The 20,566-nt window shown below is 42.2% G+C and overlaps 3 protein-coding genes across 4 annotated transcripts in view; 1 reads left to right on the forward strand and 2 right to left on the reverse strand.

Annotated features, from left to right (window-relative positions):
* Positions 1-12,482, forward strand: part of dnajc17 (DnaJ (Hsp40) homolog, subfamily C, member 17) — a 31,904-nt gene extending 19,422 nt beyond the window's left edge. Inside the window, exon 11 of the mRNA XM_023430969.2 lies at positions 12,207-12,482. Coding sequence (XP_023286737.1) covers positions 12,207-12,332 — 126 coding nt within the window. The 3' untranslated portion in view covers positions 12,333-12,482. The remainder of the gene's footprint in view (positions 1-12,206) is intronic.
* LOC111673261 (cdc42 effector protein 3) lies at positions 497-5,181 on the reverse strand. Of its 2 annotated transcripts, none has more exons than XM_023430973.2 (3): positions 4,588-5,181; positions 4,309-4,462; positions 497-2,836 (listed from the first exon to the last, which is right to left on the reverse strand). In XM_023430973.2, exon 3 carries the CDS (start codon positions 2,703-2,705, stop codon positions 2,082-2,084), a length of 624 nt encoding a protein of 207 aa, XP_023286741.1. In that variant the 5' UTR covers positions 2,706-2,836; positions 4,309-4,462; positions 4,588-5,181; the 3' UTR covers positions 497-2,081. The 2 variants fall into 2 exon arrangements, with proteins under 2 accessions (XP_023286741.1, XP_023286738.1); XM_023430970.2 differs by having other exon boundaries at positions 497-2,715; positions 4,588-5,180.
* A 3,524-nt stretch (positions 12,483-16,006) lies between the features above and the next one.
* On the reverse strand, positions 16,007-18,084 carry gchfr (GTP cyclohydrolase I feedback regulator). Its single transcript, XM_023430963.2, has 3 exons — positions 17,926-18,084; positions 17,246-17,340; positions 16,007-16,541 (listed from the first exon to the last, which is right to left on the reverse strand). Exons 1-3 carry the CDS (start codon positions 17,959-17,961, stop codon positions 16,412-16,414), a joined length of 261 nt encoding a protein of 86 aa, XP_023286731.1. The 5' UTR covers positions 17,962-18,084; the 3' UTR covers positions 16,007-16,411.
* Between the last annotated feature and the right edge of the window lie 2,482 nt (positions 18,085-20,566).

Below are 20,566 nucleotides of genomic sequence, written 5' to 3' on the forward strand. Positions count from 1 at the left end.
AGACTGTCCAATGTAAAGTCTGTGTGGCTGAGTAGCTTGTTCTCCTGCTTATCATAAAAAGCCTGTACAGAAACGTCTATGAAATTACTTTCAATGGTTAACCAGGGTGTGTCAACCCTGGTTAACCATTGAAAGTAATTTCTTTGTGATACAGGTGTGCTTGAGATTACTGAATGCCTAGCAACCCAGCAGTTCAAAGTCCAGTTTACAGTATTACCATGAAACTACATGAAATCCTGCTTAACATGCCTGTCTAATTTAGGCTTGTGTGTGTCTTCACCTTGAAATAATATTGTGCTGCTTGTAGTGTTGGATAGTCCAAGGCTATAATTTCTCTAGAAACTGTGCAGAAGTGACAGACAAGGCTTATTGCCTCCACAGTGGCTTCTGACGGTTACAAAGCCAAATAAGTGTCAGTTCATCAGGGTGCGTAAACAATCTCATACAAACTCTTAAAATGTTGACACCAGCACTTCTGTCCACAAAACCACCAATCTTGGAATTTAAAACTTGGAATTTTTCTTTACTTCCCTAAATACAAAACAGTAAGTTTTTCAACGTAAAAAAAAAAGATTTCACAATGTGTTATTGTCATAACATATCCAAGAAACAGGGGCAATGATATCCAGTTTAAAATAGGAGATGCCAAAACAGATATACAGTGCAGATGTACCCACAAACATTGCAGTGTCTGTAAGGACATACATAGAATTCTAAACCTATTTCTAGAAGCGGGACACTTGTGGTTTGTTTATTTTGCAGCATGACCCCATGGGGCACATAGGAATTTGACTGGTTCTGGGTTTGCCCCACAACCTTTTCTGCCAACCTCCCACTAAAGCACAGACTGTCCTGACTCTCTTCTCTCCAAACCTGAGGAAAATGAACCTAGATTGTCTTTAAAAATCTCAGTTTGACCATGCGTGCTCACACGTATACAGGTGTGTTTCTTTTTACTTACACACGGTGTCTGTGAGATGCAAGCGTGTATTTTTCACGTGTCGGGGGTCTGTTTAGTCAGAAGGTAGTGTTTAAAACCTCATCAGGAGTTATGCTGCAGTAATGGATGTCTCTGGTCCTCCTCCCTCGACACCCCCTGCATATGTGGAAGTATCACATTACCCTTTACCACTTTCCCTTTCGTGCGCCACTCACCAGAGCATCGGACTCTGATTTGCAGCTAAGCAAACAGCTTGCTCCAGAGCTTCTTTTTTTTTTTTCTTCCTCGTCTTCTTCTGAGGTCTTGGACCTGTGGCCTGGCTTGGTCTGCAGCCCAACCTGCCACCACTGGCTGGCTTTTATTGGAAGCAGAGCTAAGTGTTTGTTTTCACTGCATTGAGAGAGATGGGGGGTACCTTGGTCTACCTTTGAGTGGGGCCTCTGGGATGCGTGCGGAGGAAAAATTGCCCTCTGCACACAATAGATTGGCAAGCACGCCAAGAGCCAAGACATCACAGCTCGAGGACCTTGGATTCCAGCCGCAGCTTTTCTTTTCTTAAACACAACACTCTTAAGTCTTAACAGCCGTTTCCAGCACAGTGCTGTGTGGTTTGGGGGACTACACTAGCAAAGGAGGGAAGTAAAAGAAGGTGAAAATGTCCAGCTTGGAGTTTGACATCAGACAGCGTTCAATTATTAACTTAAACATTGCATCTACCTCTGCAAGGAGTGACTCTCAGGAGATCATTAACTTTGTGTAGTTGTATTCTTTTAGTTTAAACTGTCAAACCAGATTGCTGTGGATGCAAGTGTCGTACAGACATAATATCTGGTTCTCTTGAGAGTAAGATGTCCCTGTTAAAAGTTTGCCTGGATGATCTGGTTCACAAATGAACCTGTTTCCAGTATACTGGTTTAACTGCATTAAAATATAGATGTTGTCACTTCCCTCCACAGGTTATTAGTCACTACTTAGTGTACTGGGATAATGGAGACAGATTTATAAAGGTTTATTGATCATGTAACATCACTTTATGTTTTTGGTCTGTCCATAATATCAGAAGTGTGTCCCCCCAGAGCGAGATGAGTTGGATCTCATCCCCTTAGTAAAGCCTTCCTGTAATGCTCGGCTATTGCGTTGTCTAATTGTGGAGTTTGTCCATCACCTGCAGAACATCATCCAGGATCGAAGGGCCCAGGTCGAGGCTAAATGAAAAGCCACTTTCCTCGTCCTTTTGCTGCCCTTCAGTTTTGTCACAGATTTCTGAGGAGTCTCCATCTTTGTCTGAACTCACACTTCCCCGACCAAGGCTGTGAGTCAGATTGTAAGCAACAGTATTCCCTCTTTGGTACCCATCCTCCTTTTCTAGCTCTCCTTCTCCTTCTTCACTGTCCAGCAGCGGCATAGAGCTGCATTTCTTTCTCTTGTTGGGAGTGTTGTGCTGGTGGCCGACAGACCAGTCAGGGCTCTCTGACCCCTCCGTCTCATCCAGGTTCAGACGAGGGGGCTTGGGTGGCGGAGAGCAGGCCATGAAGAGGTTCTGCTCGCTCTGGGAGCTTTGTAAAAGCAAGTTGTGGCCCATCTTTAAGAAGGACAGGTCTCCAAAGCTGTCCGTGTGGGCATCGTTGCCAATATGTGAGAGGTGGCGGAAATCAGCAAGTGGTAGGCTGATCATGTTGACTGACAGCACCTCCCGACGCTTGGGATTCCTGCTGGGCCAACGACCAGAGGATGGCTTTCTGTGCAGTGATGTTCTGAATGGCATCTTGGGAGACCTGGTTGAGATAGACAGAAAGGTTTCTTATATATCCTGAAGTCTTTGTATCCTTTTATATTTCCCCTTCTGTTCGATAATGAATCCTTAGGAAGTTGTGAAGTTTAAAAACATAATGCCATCTGCAACACAACACAAAAAAGGAGAAAATCTAATTAAAAAAATGCTTGTCTCATTCCATGTTTTCTGTTAAAGTAATTGATAGAACACTAGATTATGAATCACTTTTTGATAATCCAGCGTTCCCTCTCATCGTGCTAGAATATGGAGCAGGTCTGTGCTTGTCATGTAATTTAGCACCAGATGTAAGTATTGGACTGTATCAGTCCGCTTGATGTGAATCGGCAGCCATTGTTTAGAGATTGCACCTGCTCCACTTGATTTTGCTTTAATGAAATTCATCATTATTTGGCAGCAGGGAGGTGTTCCAACAATGCTTTGAAGCTTTAGTTTCTAAATATTTACTTTATAAATGAGAGTTTTTTCCCATAAATGCAGGTGTGGTCTGCTGCATATCCTCCAAAACAAGTCTGTTAGCTCGCTGAAGACTTCCAGTAACAGTGAAAAATACAGATTCCCAAATGGTAATTGTTGTCCTGCATGTAAGTGTGTTGTATCTATTCTCATTTAGTTTGGGGAGAACCTGAGGTTTTACTGTTATTTTATAGAAATCACGATGATAACTTCGCTTATGAACATATGTTTATGATTTTCAGAGGAAGTACAAATAGCTGGGATGCAGTCAGTTTATTTTGCTGTGGTGTGAGAGTTATGCAGTGACTCTGGATGTGGAAGTTAATAAAGTTAAATATTCTTATTCCATAAATGGGATCACGCTGTAGCCATTATGTTTCAGAATAAATTATCCATTTTGTAGTTTGGGGAATTTATATTATTGAAATTTCACTTCCATCAACAAAACTTGAAAGGAAACATCTTGGTTAAAATGAAACGATACAATAACACTTGAAATGAAAGTCAAACTTGGTCTAAAAGAGAAAACCCTTTTTTGCGTTCCGTGACCTGTAATCATTTTATTGAGTAAAGCAGAACTCAGTTCATCAGCGCTGGCATGTCGATTAGATAATCTGCTCAGTGTCTGTGATTTAATGGTCTCCCAAACAGCTTTGCCCACATTAGGTCTGTGTTCGTGACTTGAAACACGCACTCTGTAAATTTGTAAGTCACTATAGCAAACAGGTTTTGTTGGCTTGTAAAGGTTTTATCGGCACTTTAGTAGCAGCGGGAGATTGGAGAGCGTGGACACAACAGCATTCCTTTCCAAACATGTCAGTTTGACCAAGGAGGAGTTTTAGGATTTCAGCCATGAGTATCATGTTCAGGAAACACTTCATGACCAAGTAAAAATTAAACTAGTCCATTAAAATAGATTGGCCAAAAAACACTTTTTAAATGATCTTTCTCAATGCTGCCATAAATGATCCATCTCTGGGACAGATGAGGAATCAGTCTGATGAAAACTTCAGCCACAGGTTAAAAGCAATTGATGACAAGATTTTTCTTTTCATACAGTTGTTCGACTCATAGGATGAATAAAAACAGAATAAATAAGGACTTATAATTGAATTCTTACCTGTCTTGCTGAGCAAATACAGGGTATTTGAATCCCGCACATGCACACACGTCTCTGTCAGGAAACTAGGCTGTGTCTACCTGCACACCCTGACAAACTTCCTTGGCATGATGGGACTTGTTCAGCCGTTATAGAGAAGCCCTCATTGCACAGCCTTGAGACAGAAAAACAGAGTGCGTTAAAATGACATTTTCCTCAGTGACACAGCCCAATTAACGTTGACATTTAAGTGTAGCATTTAATGCGCTCTATTGTAACTGCAAAGAGACCGTTTCTTACCTTTGTCCATACTGCTGCTTAGATGGGTGTGTTCAGTCCTTGGACATTTAACCTCTTTTTTTTTTTTTTTTTTTTTTGGCTAATCCTCCCCAGTGTAAACTCCCACTTGCATCTCAACCCTCCAGGTGTGTTGCTGGTGAAAGTCCTCTTTGCCTAAGAGATAAGGCAGGTGAGATCAGAGTTCAGGAGTGTTAAGGCGTCCAGGTGGAAGCTTTTCTTCAAGCTTTTCTTAGTTTATATTTGCTGTCATCCTTTTTTAGAATGGTTGCCAGCCGTCAGATGATATCATCCTGCTTGCGGTGTGAGCTGGCCCTTTAGTCATAGGCGATAAAGTAATTCCTGCTGGTTGTTTGGCAGCACCCATTACCTGTGGGAAATGCAGCTGATTTAATTCCTGTGATTCTGAGAAATACCAAAATGTGGGAGAAACTACGGCGCACAACTAATTTTTCTCAAGAGCGGAATGGTGTGTCAGTGTGCTTGAGAGATGGGAAGGACGAGGGGAGGTTGAGTTTGAATAGGTTTGTGCGTGCACAACAGGTTGAGTGTGTGTAGATGTGTGCTTATGTTGAAAAAGAAAAAAGAAAAGGAAGCTATAGCCGGTGAGCAAACAGGACAGTCACCCGGAGAAAGGGGTTAACTGATCTCTAATCTCCATGTCATTGTCCCTCTGCTCTGCTGATTTCCTGATTTCCTGGCTGTTGTTGGCTTGTCTAAAGCCTCTGAGTCCACCCCCCTCCACAGGCCCTTCTGCCTGACTGGAGGCCTATAGCTTCTCTATGTAATCAAAGCATACTATCGCACACAGACATGTATGGACAGGCACAGCACACTGGATTTCACAAGTGAGATAACTTGTTGCATTTCCAATTCTCACGGCTCCAGCATGTTGTCTTTGCCTCTGGAATGCTATAGTAATACAGTAATGGAAATTGTGTCACAACAGCAAACTCTTTTCAGCTCTATGGAATTTGTTAAAAATGGCAGGGTTAAAGCATTTTGTTGTGCTTTTGCAGGCAGTAATTGCTACTCACACGAAGGGCATGATCACTGTTTTTTGTGTTATGGTTTAGAAAGACTCTTTTTTGAACTATTTAATATTCTACAACCTGTGTCTCTCTGTTTAAACAGAGTATATTAAAATCACCAACACGGCTTCATGCTCTGATATTCTTATAAATAACACTGTGTTCCAGCAGAAAGGAGGACATGGCTCGGGTTTCGCTTTGTCCAATGCTTCTACTTGTTCACTAAACTTAAAACACGCAGGGTGTGAAGGAAATGGACCAATCGTATCTTTCACTATTCCTCCAGTCCTTTCAAATTGCTCCAATAAACAATAGGCGTGCCGCCCGATCCTCTTGTTCTCCCGCTCTGCACTCTAGTGCCAGAACAGTCTGCAAGACCAGACACAATTACTCACGCAAATGAAATTATCATAACATTTACTCAAGGCTGAAACAGAAAATTTTTGAACATCTCTCTTCTGAGAAACCCCCTCCTTCTTCCACCTACGACCACAAAACTGCTTTCATGCTAGGAGACAATCAGGGTGATCAACTAGTGTTATCCGTGGTATCTGGGAATGACCTCACAAGTCCTGCTGTCTGACCGAGGTTGGGCTTACTTTGTTAGTTGTATTGTCATGCTATGTAGCCTCTGAGCTGATACGTTTAGCCCTAGCTGGATTTCTGTATAAGCCTCTTTTCTAAGGCCTGACCATAGCGGGCAATGTGGTTTGATGCAGCTATGCTGGGCCTGAAATCTGGGATGCTGCGTGTTTTTGTTGTTGCAGGATAAAAACTGTTTCCAGATATTGCTTTGACTGGCGCTAGAAGCCCAAACTGAGGCTTTGGTGGATATTCTTCTGGCCCTTTGTTGTGTGTTCTCCATCTTCCGCTCTATGGAGGCCCTTAGACAGCCAACATTTAGACTAGATTTACAGCAAGCACTGTCTCGTTCTTTTATATGAAAAACATTGTTCAATGACGACAAACACAGGACATACTGTGCTCAGCCGATTCCGCTCTGAAATATATAACAGTATGAAAAGCATGAAACTAGACGATTGAAACTGGGCAACTACTCTATCTGAGTAGCTACTCTTTGTAATGTCCTTTCATCAATTCTGGTGAGAACATCCAAGTAAGCATTTGTCATCATCCGAACCGTTGCCATCATTGTTTGTCTCCAAAGTTATGACTCAATGATGAGCTTTGCAAAGGCGCTCCAAAGGAAACTTGGCGGTCTGGCTGCTCAGAGGAAGTGTAGACGCTCAGTTGCATGACTGCCACATGACAAAGATCTGACATCAGTCAAAGTCCAGGTGTGATGTTGTTGAATACCAAATGCTGACTCATCAACACATGACAAAGGTTACAGTATCGTCTAATCAACACAATAAGTTCACATCAGGACCGTCACAGTAAGGAGGAGAATAGGCTGAGTCATTAACAGAGAGATTTAATAGACTTAAAGCAAGAAAACGTAGCATCTGTTTAACTATCAGAGATGTATTATGAGTTTTTAGAGGAATTGTGGTGGGCTACAGGTGTAAAATATTTTAGAGCTGCACTGACTGAATCTGGGGCCTCTCTCCTGTCATTCTCAGCAGTCAAATGTCCAATAAAGGCAGAAATCGACCTCCAGAAAATATGTTATATAAAAGTAATTTTGTACTATTATCCAGAGAAATCTTGTACCCACAGATATATAAAATGTCTTTTCCAGCTCTCTATGGAGTTTTTTCGTTGAAGGATTGACTTTAATGTTTAATGTACATGACATGCTATTTCTTCCCAGTGGATGTAGGCGGTCGGTGAAAACTGGGAATGTAATTCTGTGTCTCCTGGCACTGAATCATTAGTAATTATTAAATCATGGCTGTGATATTTAGATTACTTTAAAGACTGGATAGTTGAAGTAAACAGTGTGCTAGCTATACACTAGCTGTTTGTTCTGCACATTAAATACTGTAGATAAGGAACACATACACAGAACAAACAGACATTTCAAATTATTGTGTTTGGAACCTTGATTTAATTTTCTGTTTTTCTTCTCCTCTCATAATACCTGAGCTCTTTTTGACATCTCCAAGGTTCAGACTGCATTCTTACCAGTCCCGTGGCCCCTTTTGTTTTAATGGGAAATCTTTTGCAATCAGAGGGTTTTTCCCGGAAGGCTAGGATGTGAAAGACATAATTTTGCTTTTACAACGATGTATTGTTGGATATTATAGAGGCCAAACCCCCACGTCTGCCTATTCTAGGATCCCTTAGCTCATCCATCATAAAGAGAAATACCAGGGCACCAGGAGTTCAGGTCTTTGCTGCCATTTCTCTTTTCACTGTTTATTTCCTTTACTTTAACAGTTTCCAAAGGCACTCTCCGTCTCCGTCTAACAGGCTTCTCTTCTGTCCAATACCGTGACAGTGAACGTACAACCACATGCATACACCTCCATTCATATACACACATCTTCTTATATGACACCTCAGATCCGCCACTGCCTTTTTTTCCCCTTCACTTTGCCTGAATGTTACTGGCTGATTCGCAGTCCACACACAACTAATATAATCTATATACAGTGGTCATTCAGGTTTTATTTTGTTGGCATGGTCAGAAAATCAGCTCTGCATTTTCAACTCAACGATACCTTTCTTCAATTTGTGAAAATTGAGAAAATTTAAAAATAGCTGTATTTTTACATACAGTATACAGCTTTTCCAGTGTGGTTTCAAGGACGTCTGTAAATTCTGCAGCTTGCGTAAAAAATAATTGACCTGTATAATTGCGTTTGTCACAATCAATGATCTGTAGATGTATTCACTAAGACTACACGTGCAGAGTTTTCTGTTCAGACTCATGGCTTTTGCTGTCAAATAAAAACAGTTCTTGTCCTGGAGTTCCGTTCAGAAACCAGATGTTGGCAGGACATGTGCATGTAAAGGGTTAAATACAGGAAGTAGATTTGGGCCTTAATCTCAATATAGGGTTTATTTTTCACTAAGAAAAGCAGTGTACTGGACCAGACATTTGTGGTAGTCAAAGTAATCATGACCCTTGTATGATCCTATTTAATAGAGAACTTTGAATGAGCTGCAGAGAAATGGCAGATGGGAGTTTTGCTTTATTTCTGTCTGGGCCCCAATGAAGTGGTTGTTTCCAGTTAAGGTGCAGCAATAGATCTACAAATCTAAGGAATGCACATGCCTCCATGCCGAGCGGGAATGATCAGTGAAAGGTTTGAGGAGTATAAAAATTTTACGATCAAAATCATCAAAACACAGCGTCTTTAAGAAGAAGGGTTTTCATCCTTGCAATAGAGCTCCAAAGACCGTGAGTATTGATATTACTCCATAGCCAATGTTAGCATTAACAGCTGTTTACTCACCGGTCAAAAAGAAACTTTGCGATTTCAGCATCAAACTTCGTTCCCTTATCAGCCAAGTGCTGTCTCCAGTGGTAGAAAGCTTTGCTTCTATTTCTCACACCTTTACTCTGCTGAAGTTAGCATGCTAACCAGCTACCTCCGGCCCAGTCGGCCCATCTCATGACTTTCTGATAGAGTCACTGTGGCGTCCAGGCTGCCCTGAAGAAGTAGTGCTGCTCAGAGGATGTATTATAACCTCTTGTATTATAAACACAACAATGGCTGAAGCTCTAGGCAAGACTGGTAAATAAACAGCTGCTAATGCTAACATTGGCTTTGTAGCAATAACAAAATTTACAATAAGCTCTGAAGCTGTTCAGTATTTTATTTCAGTTTGGAGAAGTAGTGGTAATCTCATCTTAAAGTCTCCCTCCTCAATATTTCATTGCTTTTGCATATTCACACACTTAACTCTGTCACTCATGCTCACATGCTTACGTACTCACACAAATCTCAAACAAACACACATAAAGAAATGGTGTAATTTGCAGCTGATCTGACAAGTTATGCCGGGGGAATGCAGTGGCCACCTGCACTGAGAGATGCCTCCTCTTGTGTGTGGGAAGGAGTTGCAGTATGAGTCTGAGTGTGTGTGTGTGTGTGTGTGTGTGTGTGTGTGTGTTGCGTGCGTTGCGTGCGTGTGTGTGTGCGTGCGTGCGTGCGTGCGTGCGTGCGTGCGTGCGTGCGTGTGTGTGTTATATTGCCTGACTCACAGCACTGCTGGTATACATGATGTCATTACTGGCCTGGGGTCAGACTGGGATGTGCTGTTTAGAGGCCTAGCCATGTGCTGATGTCACATAGCTAATCCTCAGCTTGTTTGTGTGTATGCGTGCGTATGTGTGTTTTACAATCATCCTACCTCTGTGGTGGCCTTGTACCCTGGCTTTGTACGGGGGCCCATTGTTTGTGTTCTGTGGTTTCCTACTCACTCTGGGCCCCAGTGTTACTGCAACACACACGCACACACACACACGCATAGGTACACACCAAGTATTTAGTTACACAGTGATGCAGTGGCTAAACATGTACATTGTAAGTTAACACCCCGGGCAAGGAAACATCCCTCATCCTGAGAAGAAATGCGTCACATTGCCCATAAAGCACCTGTTAAAGCTCAGAATTCCCCTACATCATTAGCCTGGTACAGTCCACCCGTGACCACACTGGGTAGAGAATAGGTCAGACCAATCATGAGTGTTCAGATGCCCTTCACTGCAGTGACCAGTAGAGGGCAGGGCAGAGTGGAGATATGTTTGCTGAGGAGGAGCGAGCATTTCCACCAGTTTGGTTGTGTACTTGCTTGTGTTTTGTTAAATTTGAGGATGCAAGAGTCATTTATTTACCTAATGTCGTTCGCGTGATATTTCATAGTTACGTGTCAGACAGGGGCTTGAGCTCACATTACTGGAATGATAATAGCAGCTTTCCTCAATCCAGGGGCGGGGTGGAGGGAGGGAGTGGGGGGGATAACTTCCCCTCACCGACCCTCTCCTCTCTTCTTCCTCCACACTTACCCTCTTTCTCCCAGCACATGGATGCTGGAGTACCCTTGATGTTTTCCAGATGCCTTAGCTCAGCGAGCACATTGACAAAAAACTACGTCTCCTCTTCAAATCGCTCTCATTCGCTCTCTCTGTCCTTCATGCACACACTCACTCACTCTCTCCTGCAGCTCACTGTCTTGTTAAAGAGACACTTCCTTGGCCCAGCAGACTTCCTGGATATAATCCTTTAAAACAGTGGCTTACTCTGTGGATACATGCCTCCCTCTTCCTTTAAAATGGCACAACGGTCTCTGTGAGTGTGTGTTTTTAAATGTGCGGAAGTATGCAAACATAAGCATTCTGCTTGCATGTTTTAAAAAGTGCCTCATCGTTTCTCTAGAGTCCTTCTTCTTGTGTATCCTGTGTGTGGCATTTGTGACCACACGGATTGTAGCCTGTGTGCGTGTAAGACGTCTGGCCTACGTTCCACCCTGCTTGATTAGCCATTAGCTGGTGGCTGCCCTCTCTGATTCCCCCCACAGTAAGAGAATCTCTCGCCATCCTCATCCAAGCCCAAGCCCCTCAAAGAAATCATACATACACACACACACACACACACACACACACACACACACACACACACACACACACACACACACACAGTGAGAAGCCAGTTGACTGCCAGGCCTAATCCCAGCCCTCATTTTGGGGTTTAATGACCTCATGCAGCGGAATTACCCTGTCACAGTTGCTCTGCAGGCTGCTGTCTCATGCATGTTCACCCTGCCGTCATGCTGATGGTAACTGAGATGAGAGCATCTGTCCGGGTCGGCCTCTCCTCCGCTCTGTACCCACAGGCCCCGTCGCGAAAACAAACAGACAGTGGATGGTGACAATGGTGTCATTCGCTCCGTGTCGTTGTTATGATATAAATTACAGACATGTTGAACCTTTCTATGACTCCCTGCCTGTGTAATGGGTCATTAGACATTTTCCTTGAATACTGATTAAGGGCCACCAGCTTTTATTCATCAGTTTCCGTGTGGGGAGTTCTTCAGTCTATGAAAATGGTTAACTTTTACATAAGACCTTTTCTGTGGCTCTGGAGGATCTTTGTCAAGTCTGAAAAAAGATAACCTCTGATGATGTCATCCAACTTTCTGTTGGGGGATTATAGATAGTAGACCTGCCACTAGTGATTACTTTCGCTATCAATCTGTTGAATATTTTTCTGAATTCATTGAGTGATCGTTTGGCCCATGAAATGAAAAATGCCCTTCACAATAAACCTGAAAGCTGAAAGTTATTCAATATTTTTCCTCATAAAATGACCTGAAAGATTAATCAATTATCAAAATAGATAAAGATTGCAGCTCAGTTTATCTGTTAATTGACTAATCCTTTCAGCTTTATTCTGAAGAGATGTAAAACAAGTAAGGCAAGTAGATGAAGATTATCCTACTCGTCTTGTTTATTATAATCAACATTATCATGTCATTTGTTTAATCTCTAGAAAATTTTACGAATCTTGGGCTCAAATATTTATGTTATAGCTGCCTAATTTTATATCAGAAAATACATAGATTGGGGCGAAAGATTACATGTGCTTTCAAATCATATGCAGTTTTTGTTGCAACATTTTCCATGTTATTATAACCCTTCCTTGTTTGACATTAAAGTCAAGTCTCTTTCTTCTGCAGGGCTCCCTGACAAATGAGCGTGACTACGAGAGCGTGGTGATGATGAGGATGAGGCAGGCTGCTGAGCGACAGAAACTCATAGAACAAATGCAAAGGGAGGACGAGGAAGATGCTGGCAGGTCATAGCACAGCAGGACTCAGCCTGGTACCAGCTTGCAACTATTAAATGAATACCTGTTTCAGGCTTTAGTTTCATAAAGCCTCTTAATGTCTTTTGTTATTTTTTGTATGTAGTACACTGTGGAAAAATAAATATTTTTAATAACTGAAAAGAAATGCTTATTTTCAAATCTGTAGTTTTAATCAGTGTGTTGCTTTTCCTTTTCTTGAGAACGTAGGATGACTGAGGCAGATACAGAGTAGAGAAGAAGTGAGGGCTCCTGCAGGATTCAGGGTTGAGCCTTATCGTCCCAGAGGTAGGGGTCCCATCACTGAGGCTGCAGGGTCTAATCAGTGCTGCACAATATTGTACCAATACATGGACGCCAAATTCAAAATACAGAGTACACTGTATTTTGTATACCTGCAATTAGTTGACATCGTTGTCCTGTAAATAAACATTTCAGTCTGTTCTAGACAACATTTACATTCACAAGCTTGATTTAGTCTGTTTACTTGACTATCTAGTTTGTCCCATAAAGTCTGAAAGGAGACAAACAGATATTTAATCTAAATTTATTAGATAATATTTTATCAGCAGCTTATCAGTTTTTCTGACAGTTCGGAAGAATATAATTAGTGCTCAGAAATGTGATAAATTGCAACATATTTTCTTACAATATTAAGTATATCACAAATCCTTAGGAATCTCAAAGGTAGTGTATTGTGACCCATGCATCAACATATTGTATTATGTGGTTTTATTGTGCCATCTAATGCAGTATTGCTTAGCAGTAATAAAGTAGTTGGTAAGTAATTTTAAGACCTTTAGAGATTTAAAGCATCCAGTGAGTATTTAGTCTTTGTTCACTGTGCTGTGAAAGAGCCAGAGGAGATTGGCCGCCCAACACCACATGTAATCAAATCAGTGTAATGATGTAATTTGCATCTGTCAACCATTGTCTAGTTAGCTGTGACAACTTATTACCTCATTATTGTAGCCAACCGAGTGTAATGTAAAAATCATTCTTTTCTGTTGTCTGAGTATTCATTCAGAAACTCTGTAAAAATTAGTCGAGAGTTGTAGCAACCCAAACCGCAGAGATCTTTTCTCTCCCATGTTCACCCAGTAATCAAGCTGCGATTGGAACACTAGGTAGGCTTTTATGTGAATTCTTGTGGTCCCATGTGATGAAAAGTGAACATACTCTGGAGGCTCTCCATTGCAGATCTGGTGGTTTAGATGATTGTTCCCTGGGTTTTGTATACAATATATCTAAAGCTCTACTCCAGACTGTAGAGGCCTGTGGACTGCATGTTTTTTTTTTGTGGTAGATTGAATATTTGTATGTAATCTCTACACTGCCCTATGCAACACATGCACAAAATAATGTACATCAGGGGTTGCCAATCTGGGGGTCATAACTAGTGACCAAACTAAGACCATAATGTATGATAAGGGGTCAGAAGTAAACGTGACTCTAATTTAAGGAGTCACAAGTCAAAAAAGTTGGAACCTCTCATGTAGACCATTTATTTCCAGACAGGGAAAAGGCTATTATAGGTAACTAAATACTGTTGCTTGTAACTTACTACAACTATATCTTATGTAATGCAAAAAAAAAGAAAAAAAATATGCCTCTTCACTTTTTTAGATGAGAAGACTGATAGCACTTTCATGTCGGTCCATTCAATATGAAGCTGGAACCAGGAGATGGTTAGCTTGAAAAACAACGCTGAAAGATCCACCTACCAGTATATTTAAAGCTCACTAATTAACACATTTTATCTAGTTTGTTGAACCTGATTAAACACTATAAAAGTGACAAGTTGCGGTTTGACCGCAGATCGGGTCCTGAACTATTTCTTGGCGGGGAGGAGATGACTTTCTTGAGTCTTGTTGGCACCATGCGCTTGCCAGGCAAGCAACAGAGACTCCAGATAGTCACTGCTCCCAGCCAAAAAATAGTCTGGCTCATAACCCCCTGTACAACCGCATCTGGCTCCAGCTTAACATTGAATGGACAGACATGAAAGTAGTATCGATCTTCTCATCTAACTCCGCAAGAAAGCAAATTGCTTCTTTTTTTTTAATGCAAAGTCAAGGAACTATTGCTTTAATCACCAACTGAGAAGCTTTGATTTCTTGATTTCTGACTTACTTATACCTTGTGATAACACTACGCTAAGCAATACCAGAACATCAATTTTTCCTTCATGCATCATATTGCAGCAATGGGTAAAGTTATGATTTTTCAGCAATGGGTGGACTTTATTTGGGGCAACCTACATATTTCAGTGTTTCCATTTCACACATGTCACTCCACCCTCGGCTCCGATAGATCATGTCACAGGCCCTGGACCAGCTTTAATTGAAGAACACGCCACCTGCCTCAAAACTGTCTGTGTTCTGTCTTATTATACCTACCTCAACAGATTTTCTCTGAAGTTTCTCTAAGCTATTGCTGGTCTAAGCTGTTTCACAATAGGCTTATGTAACAGATACCTAGAAGATAGTGTTTATTTATGCTCTCTGAAGTGACACGCTACTGCTCTGTGACCCACATTAAGTCAGACCTTACAGTGCCAGACTGTTGTGGTCACCCTGGTTTTTGTAACAGGGTCCTCTGTCTGTGGAACATCTATTCATCCAAATAGTCTTATTTTCCTGTCCCATAAAGGACTATGGTGTAATGGTATGTCTGTATTTTTTGGGTTGCGTGGCGGCTCTTTCTCTTGTCATTGTGTTATTTAGGAACTACATGGCAGCTCTGCAACATCCAACTCAGCCATCCATCTCCCTGCCACTGCTGCTCTGCCTCACCGTGGCTCTGTTACACAATGTCCAGCTGTGGAGTGGTGTGGTGTGGTGTGGTGGGAGACATCTGCTCCTCTCTTGCAAAATCCCCTCATCACATGGATTGGTTTATGCGTAGCCTTTTTCATATCCCGGCAATGAAGGGAAAAAAAGCCCAGAAACAGACTAACTCTGTCCAAATGACAGCAGAGGAAATACAATTACAGGAAACGCATTCACCACCAACCCTGCCCTGAGCCCACAGTGGCTTGCGCTGCATGCGAACCAGGATGGGAGGATGAGCCTGTTGGATGCACTGTCCTATCAGCAACTACAGCAGAACCCTGGAATCTTAATAGTATCCTCTTCCTCCTGCTTTCCGTGGATTGTCTGTATCGAAGTTGCCATGTCAGTGTATGCAAACAGTATCTGGAATCTCCGTGGTCACAGAATTGGGAAGCACACGCACCTTTTGATCTTAAGTGCGGATGTGGAAGCTAAGTCATGTGTGAGGCGGCAGACCTGGTAAGAGTTTGGCTGTGAGCTCGCTGGCAAAGTTTCTGGTTTGCGGGTTAGTGATCCAGGCTGGCCTCAGACATGTGCTGGCAGACCTGCGGCTGTAATGAAACCACCACCCAGCATTTTTTTGGCTCTCGCAGGCAGTCTCCTGCACTCCGTGTGCCTGCAATGCTAGAGCCTCATGCCTCATCTTGGGGCATGCAGCATCCCTGTAAGGTGCCACACAGCAGCTCACAAGAAGAGCATGTGAAATATTTTTTACATGTGAAGTGTCTGGTTTGATGGATTATCAGACGGCTTTATACATGCGTTCAGTTTTGTCTGTGGTAAATCTTAGAAGGATTGGAAATTGTTTTCTTTTTTTAATAAGTACACAAACAATCCATATCATTACATCATTTAATCATAAGCATATGATAGACTTACAAAAACATCTTTGCACAGTGCTGTAAGTACAAACATATCTAGCAGTGTTTTATTTACTTAGGAAAAAGAGAGCCTTTAATTAAGTTCTACTGCAAAATGACATTGACTGTAAAACTGGCCCTCACTCGCAAACTTAAAATTGGTCACCAGTAGTAAATAGCAAACAATATGGGCAAAGAGTCCTATAAAATGTATGGAATCTAGTTTGGTATTCCCCTGAAGTATCCCTCATTCAAGATAATCTGAAACTTTATGTCTGGGATAATCTCAATTTTAGAACTTCATGTTCACTTGACAGAAGCCTGAATATGTAGCTGGCAGTGTGTCAAATGTAGAGCAGAGAACCAAAGTAAAAAACAATTGATCACTCCGTCTCCTTGTGGAGGCACCACACCAGCGTCTGTCCCACCCCTGTCATTGTCATCACGCGGAAGCCGATCTTCTCCAGCTTGTCCAGCACCAGGCGTGGTGGGTCGTCCACATGGTACTCAGAACTAAATGAGCATAAACACAAGGTAATTCAACTTTCCACAGATGTGGGATTTTTCTGTCTTTCAGTAAACTTTGCTTGGAAAGTAGAATGCTGTTAATTGTTCTGGTGCTTGTTCACTTCCTCCCACACCTTGGTTCATTTCCCAGCAGCATTTGACTCAGATTGCCAATGACAACACTTCCCTGATCTGCATTCTATCAGCACTGAATGGTTTATGCTAAATCTGCAAAGCAGCAGTCTTCCTCAACTACACTGGAGTTTTTTTTTGTTTTTCCCCTGACTCCATGTGACCTGATCTCCGCTCCGTCGTCAATATGTACCTGTTGACTGCCAAAAATGAAAGAAACACCAGTGTGTTTCTTTGTGCCTAAATTTGGAAATAGGGCTCTGTGTGAGGATATTTACAGTACACCTGGGAGTCGATTTTGTGTGTGTGGGTGTGTGAAGGTCCACGTTGGACATGTGTCATTACTGTTGACAATTTCCCGGTTGGGGGGTGGTGGTGTGAATGCTTTCCCAAAACTGATCAAATCATGCTATAAAATCTTCATCTTATGAGCTACAATTGAGTCTTGGTGCTTTCATGGAAGAGGACCTGAGCTGAATTATGCATATAAATCTCTCTAGTAGTCTACTAGTTACCTGCCACCTTTACTTTATCTCCACCCGCTGCAATAACTGCCTGTCTCCATTTTCAATACTCACAAATTGTTTCCCAGCATGGTTGTTTTCCTGGCTCCCAGGTAATTCATGACAGCTGGATCAGAGAATTCATCTCCCACGTTTGTTGGACCATTTTCCTGCAAGACAAGCAATTAAACACATTAACTACACAGCTGATAGTTTATTCTAGATATTAGGAAATGATTGCTTTGTTAAAAACAATATCTGCTGCCTGTTATTTGTGCAGCTCTTGCTTCATATCACTGGCAGGTGCGGATCATAATCTAATATCTGCACGGACTAAAAATAGATGATCCAGTACTCAGAGGCTATAGAATTAGGTTGTTCTTGTCGTGCAGACAACAAAATGAACATGCGCAACAAGAGGCCGAAAACTGGGCAACATGTGTTTTTAATTTAGGGCACCATGGCAAAGAAAAAAAACACACACACACACACACACACACACACACACACACACACACACACAACCATACGCACGCTGCTTGCTCCGCTTGTAGCCTTTGACTGTCTGTTGTTTCCACCATGCAGAATATCACAGGCCACTGCATAACTGTAATCTGCAAGTGGGGGATCTTGATTGATTAGTAGTATGAGCAACGTTGCGCAGCCAAATAAATAAATCCCTGAATGTCCAACTCGAGCGTGTGTCCTCCTCCTACAAGCATGACATGAGTCATTCACAGATGCAGGATACACACCAGTCGGATCTGCGTACTGATGAGTATGTAAGGCATCCCGTCGCCCTGGCGGTGGACCGTTATTCCCCTGGGTATGACTGAGGAGGTTTCTTCACAGACGCGACAGTCCCCCCTCTTCAACTTACGCGTCTGCTGACAGCTCTTTGCGGAATGCGGAAACACCCACCGCGGCGGACCAATCCGAAGTCTTTTCTCAGCATCTGACAGCAGCGCTGCTTGCTCTGCACACACTCTTGCTCAAATGTGATCAGGAGTTTGTCGACATGATGAACGTTGGCCAGCGTGCATGTACCAGTGGAAATGGTTATGTTGCAAAGTTCACAGACATAGCCTAGTTCATTGTTGTGTTTGATTAAGCTGCCATCTTCTTTTCACAATTATACATATATGCACAAGTCCTCTGTAAATTCTCTTCATTCTGTGGCTGGCAGATTCAGTTTTTCACATTTGCAAAAAAGCAAAAAAAAAAAAAAAGCATGTATGACATTGAACCTGCACTGTCTGGAACTCAAATTTCCTTCTTAGAGATTTATTAATTTCCTCCTTGGTGCAGTAATAATACTTTTGGATCAGTCTTGTGACTGAGAGGGAAATGAAAGAGATAGACCAAAGGCAAACAACAATGGCGGGGACTCAGATAAAATCTGCAATATGAAAATAATGTCCCACTGATGCCAGAAGAGCCTGATGGCCTTTCAGTTAGCCTTTGCATGTCTTTCCCAGTGGGAAGGGTAATTTGAAGCCTCATTGCAGCCTCTTATTGTGACGGTAGGCAGCCATGAATCTGAGCAAACCAGAGCTCATTCAGCAATGCCCTGCACCACAATAATTTCTGTGCACATAATCCTCACTAAAGGGGTTTACCATGAAATAAGATGGTTTTCATGTTCATGTTGCTACATTTGATATAACTGCAGTGTGAGTTTGCATGGATGCTGTTTGTTTACTGTCAGATAGACGAGCCATGACAGTGTCATTACCGCCTCCTGAATCTATGCAGAGCCTGTAATCTGTAGCCCCTTCACTCACAGGGAGACAGGTGCTTGCTGAGGATTGCTGAGAAGATTGCCACCTACTGGCTTCCAGCATCATTGTCATCCACAGTGTGTGGTGCATGTCTCTATGATTTGTCCACCCCATCTTTCACACTGTTCAAAAGCTTTCATGTACTGTACGTTTAAGTCAATAAAAACTTGCACTGACCTTGGAAAACAACCACTTGTTGATTGACAAACTAATGTTCTGGCATTCAGTAGTCTTAGAGATGAATGAGCTTCCATGTGAATCATTTGTGGTTTGACAAATGAAAGGGAGTTCCCGAGTGAATGTCTCTTTTCTCGTGTTTTATCTGTCCCTGTTAACCTCAGACCTACTTCAGGAAAGAAAACAGGAAAGCAGCAGGGTTGTTGCTGAGGCCCCCCAAAACAAACCAGAGACAACCCCTCTTGCCAAAAAGAACACTCTCTCCAAACGTGTTCCTACCTGAGCCACTTCCTGTGCTCCTGCAGTGTCTTCCTGCACCGGCTCATCTGCTGCTGGTTATTGGAGTCCAGGGTCACCTCTTTTGTGACCTGTGGTGACAGTGGATCACGTCCCTGGTGGTTCTGCAGGAAGCAGTTTGATCTTTTGATGAGGCTTTTGCCTTCACCTTCTCAGCTAAAGTGTGACGGCCTGTTGCAGATACGCTTCTGTCAAATGATCCAGTAGTATCATAAAAGAACCATGTGCAACTAAAGACATAAAACATTAACATATAAATGTATGTATTTTTCTCTACTCTACAATCATAAAAAACATAAATACCTATTAATAACTATTAAAATATAGGTTATTTTTATTGCAGCATCGATTGAAACGGACCTGCAACAGAAAAAAGTATTCAATGTATTCCATGTAGGGCAACCTATTTAACATATGGTATTCGCAAAAGACACAGTTATTCTTAAAAAATTAACTTTATGTCTGGTAATGTCTAATTCTCAGTTCCTCAGACATCCCACACACAACATCAGGCTTCCTATGATAAATATGTCTGCTGGATTTACTCGCTGTGAATATGTGTGGGTGAAGACCTGTAGTGCACTGCTAAAGCAATCGTTTTAAATCACTGAGTGGGGACTGAATAGGAATGAATTATACATCAGGCAGTGTGTGTATATGATGATTTACTGTAGGTGTATGTCGGAGTGATATTCCAATATCCAGCTGAGGGATTTAAACTGTGGGAGAGCAGAGACAACAGGCAGCTCGCTGATAGATTGGGTGTTAGGGTTACACTCCATATAGGTTTACATCGACTTAATTGTGATGAATCACTGTATTGTTGAGCCGGGTATTTCTTTTTGGAGACTTTTTGAATTTAAACCTGTGTGTGTGCGTGTGCATCTGCCTGTGCAGTCCGGTTCCCCTCTGAGTAGCTTCACAGTCCCTCCTCTGCAAGAAGATACATCACTGACCTCCTTTCCTTTGCTGTTTTCCAGATTACACCCAATAGCTTACATAAAGTGTCTCCAAGCTGCAGCGATATTACCCAGCAGCCTTAGCAAGGTTGAATTCTCCTCTCCTCCTCCTCTCTTTGTCTGTTCTTTTCACCTTACCTCACCTCGCCTCCTCCTTTTTTCATGCTGCGCTTACTGATAGA

This window comes from Seriola lalandi, unplaced genomic scaffold (genome assembly GCF_002814215.2).
Source record: "Seriola lalandi dorsalis isolate HSWRI2012SDOR001 ecotype SW California unplaced genomic scaffold, Sedor1 jcf7180002054915, whole genome shotgun sequence".
Lineage (NCBI taxonomy): Eukaryota > Metazoa > Chordata > Actinopteri > Carangiformes > Carangidae > Seriola > Seriola lalandi.

What these genes read in the sequence shown, in the direction of transcription:
- LOC111673261 (XM_023430973.2), bottom strand. Translation starts at nt 2,705, where the DNA reads ATGCCATTCAGAACATCACTGCACAGAAAGCCATCCTCTGGTCGTTGG.
- gchfr (XM_023430963.2), bottom strand. Translation starts at nt 17,961, where the DNA reads ATGCCTTACATACTCATCAGTACGCAGATCCGACTG. An exon ending in TCAGTACGCAGATCCGACTG is followed by an intron (nt 17,341 to 17,925) that starts GTGTGTATCCTG and finishes CTTGTCTTGCAG; the next exon opens with GAAAATGGTCCAACAAACGT. An exon ending in ACCATGCTGGGAAACAATTT is followed by an intron (nt 16,542 to 17,245) that starts GTGAGTATTGAA and finishes ATGCTCATTTAG; the next exon opens with TTCTGAGTACCATGTGGACG.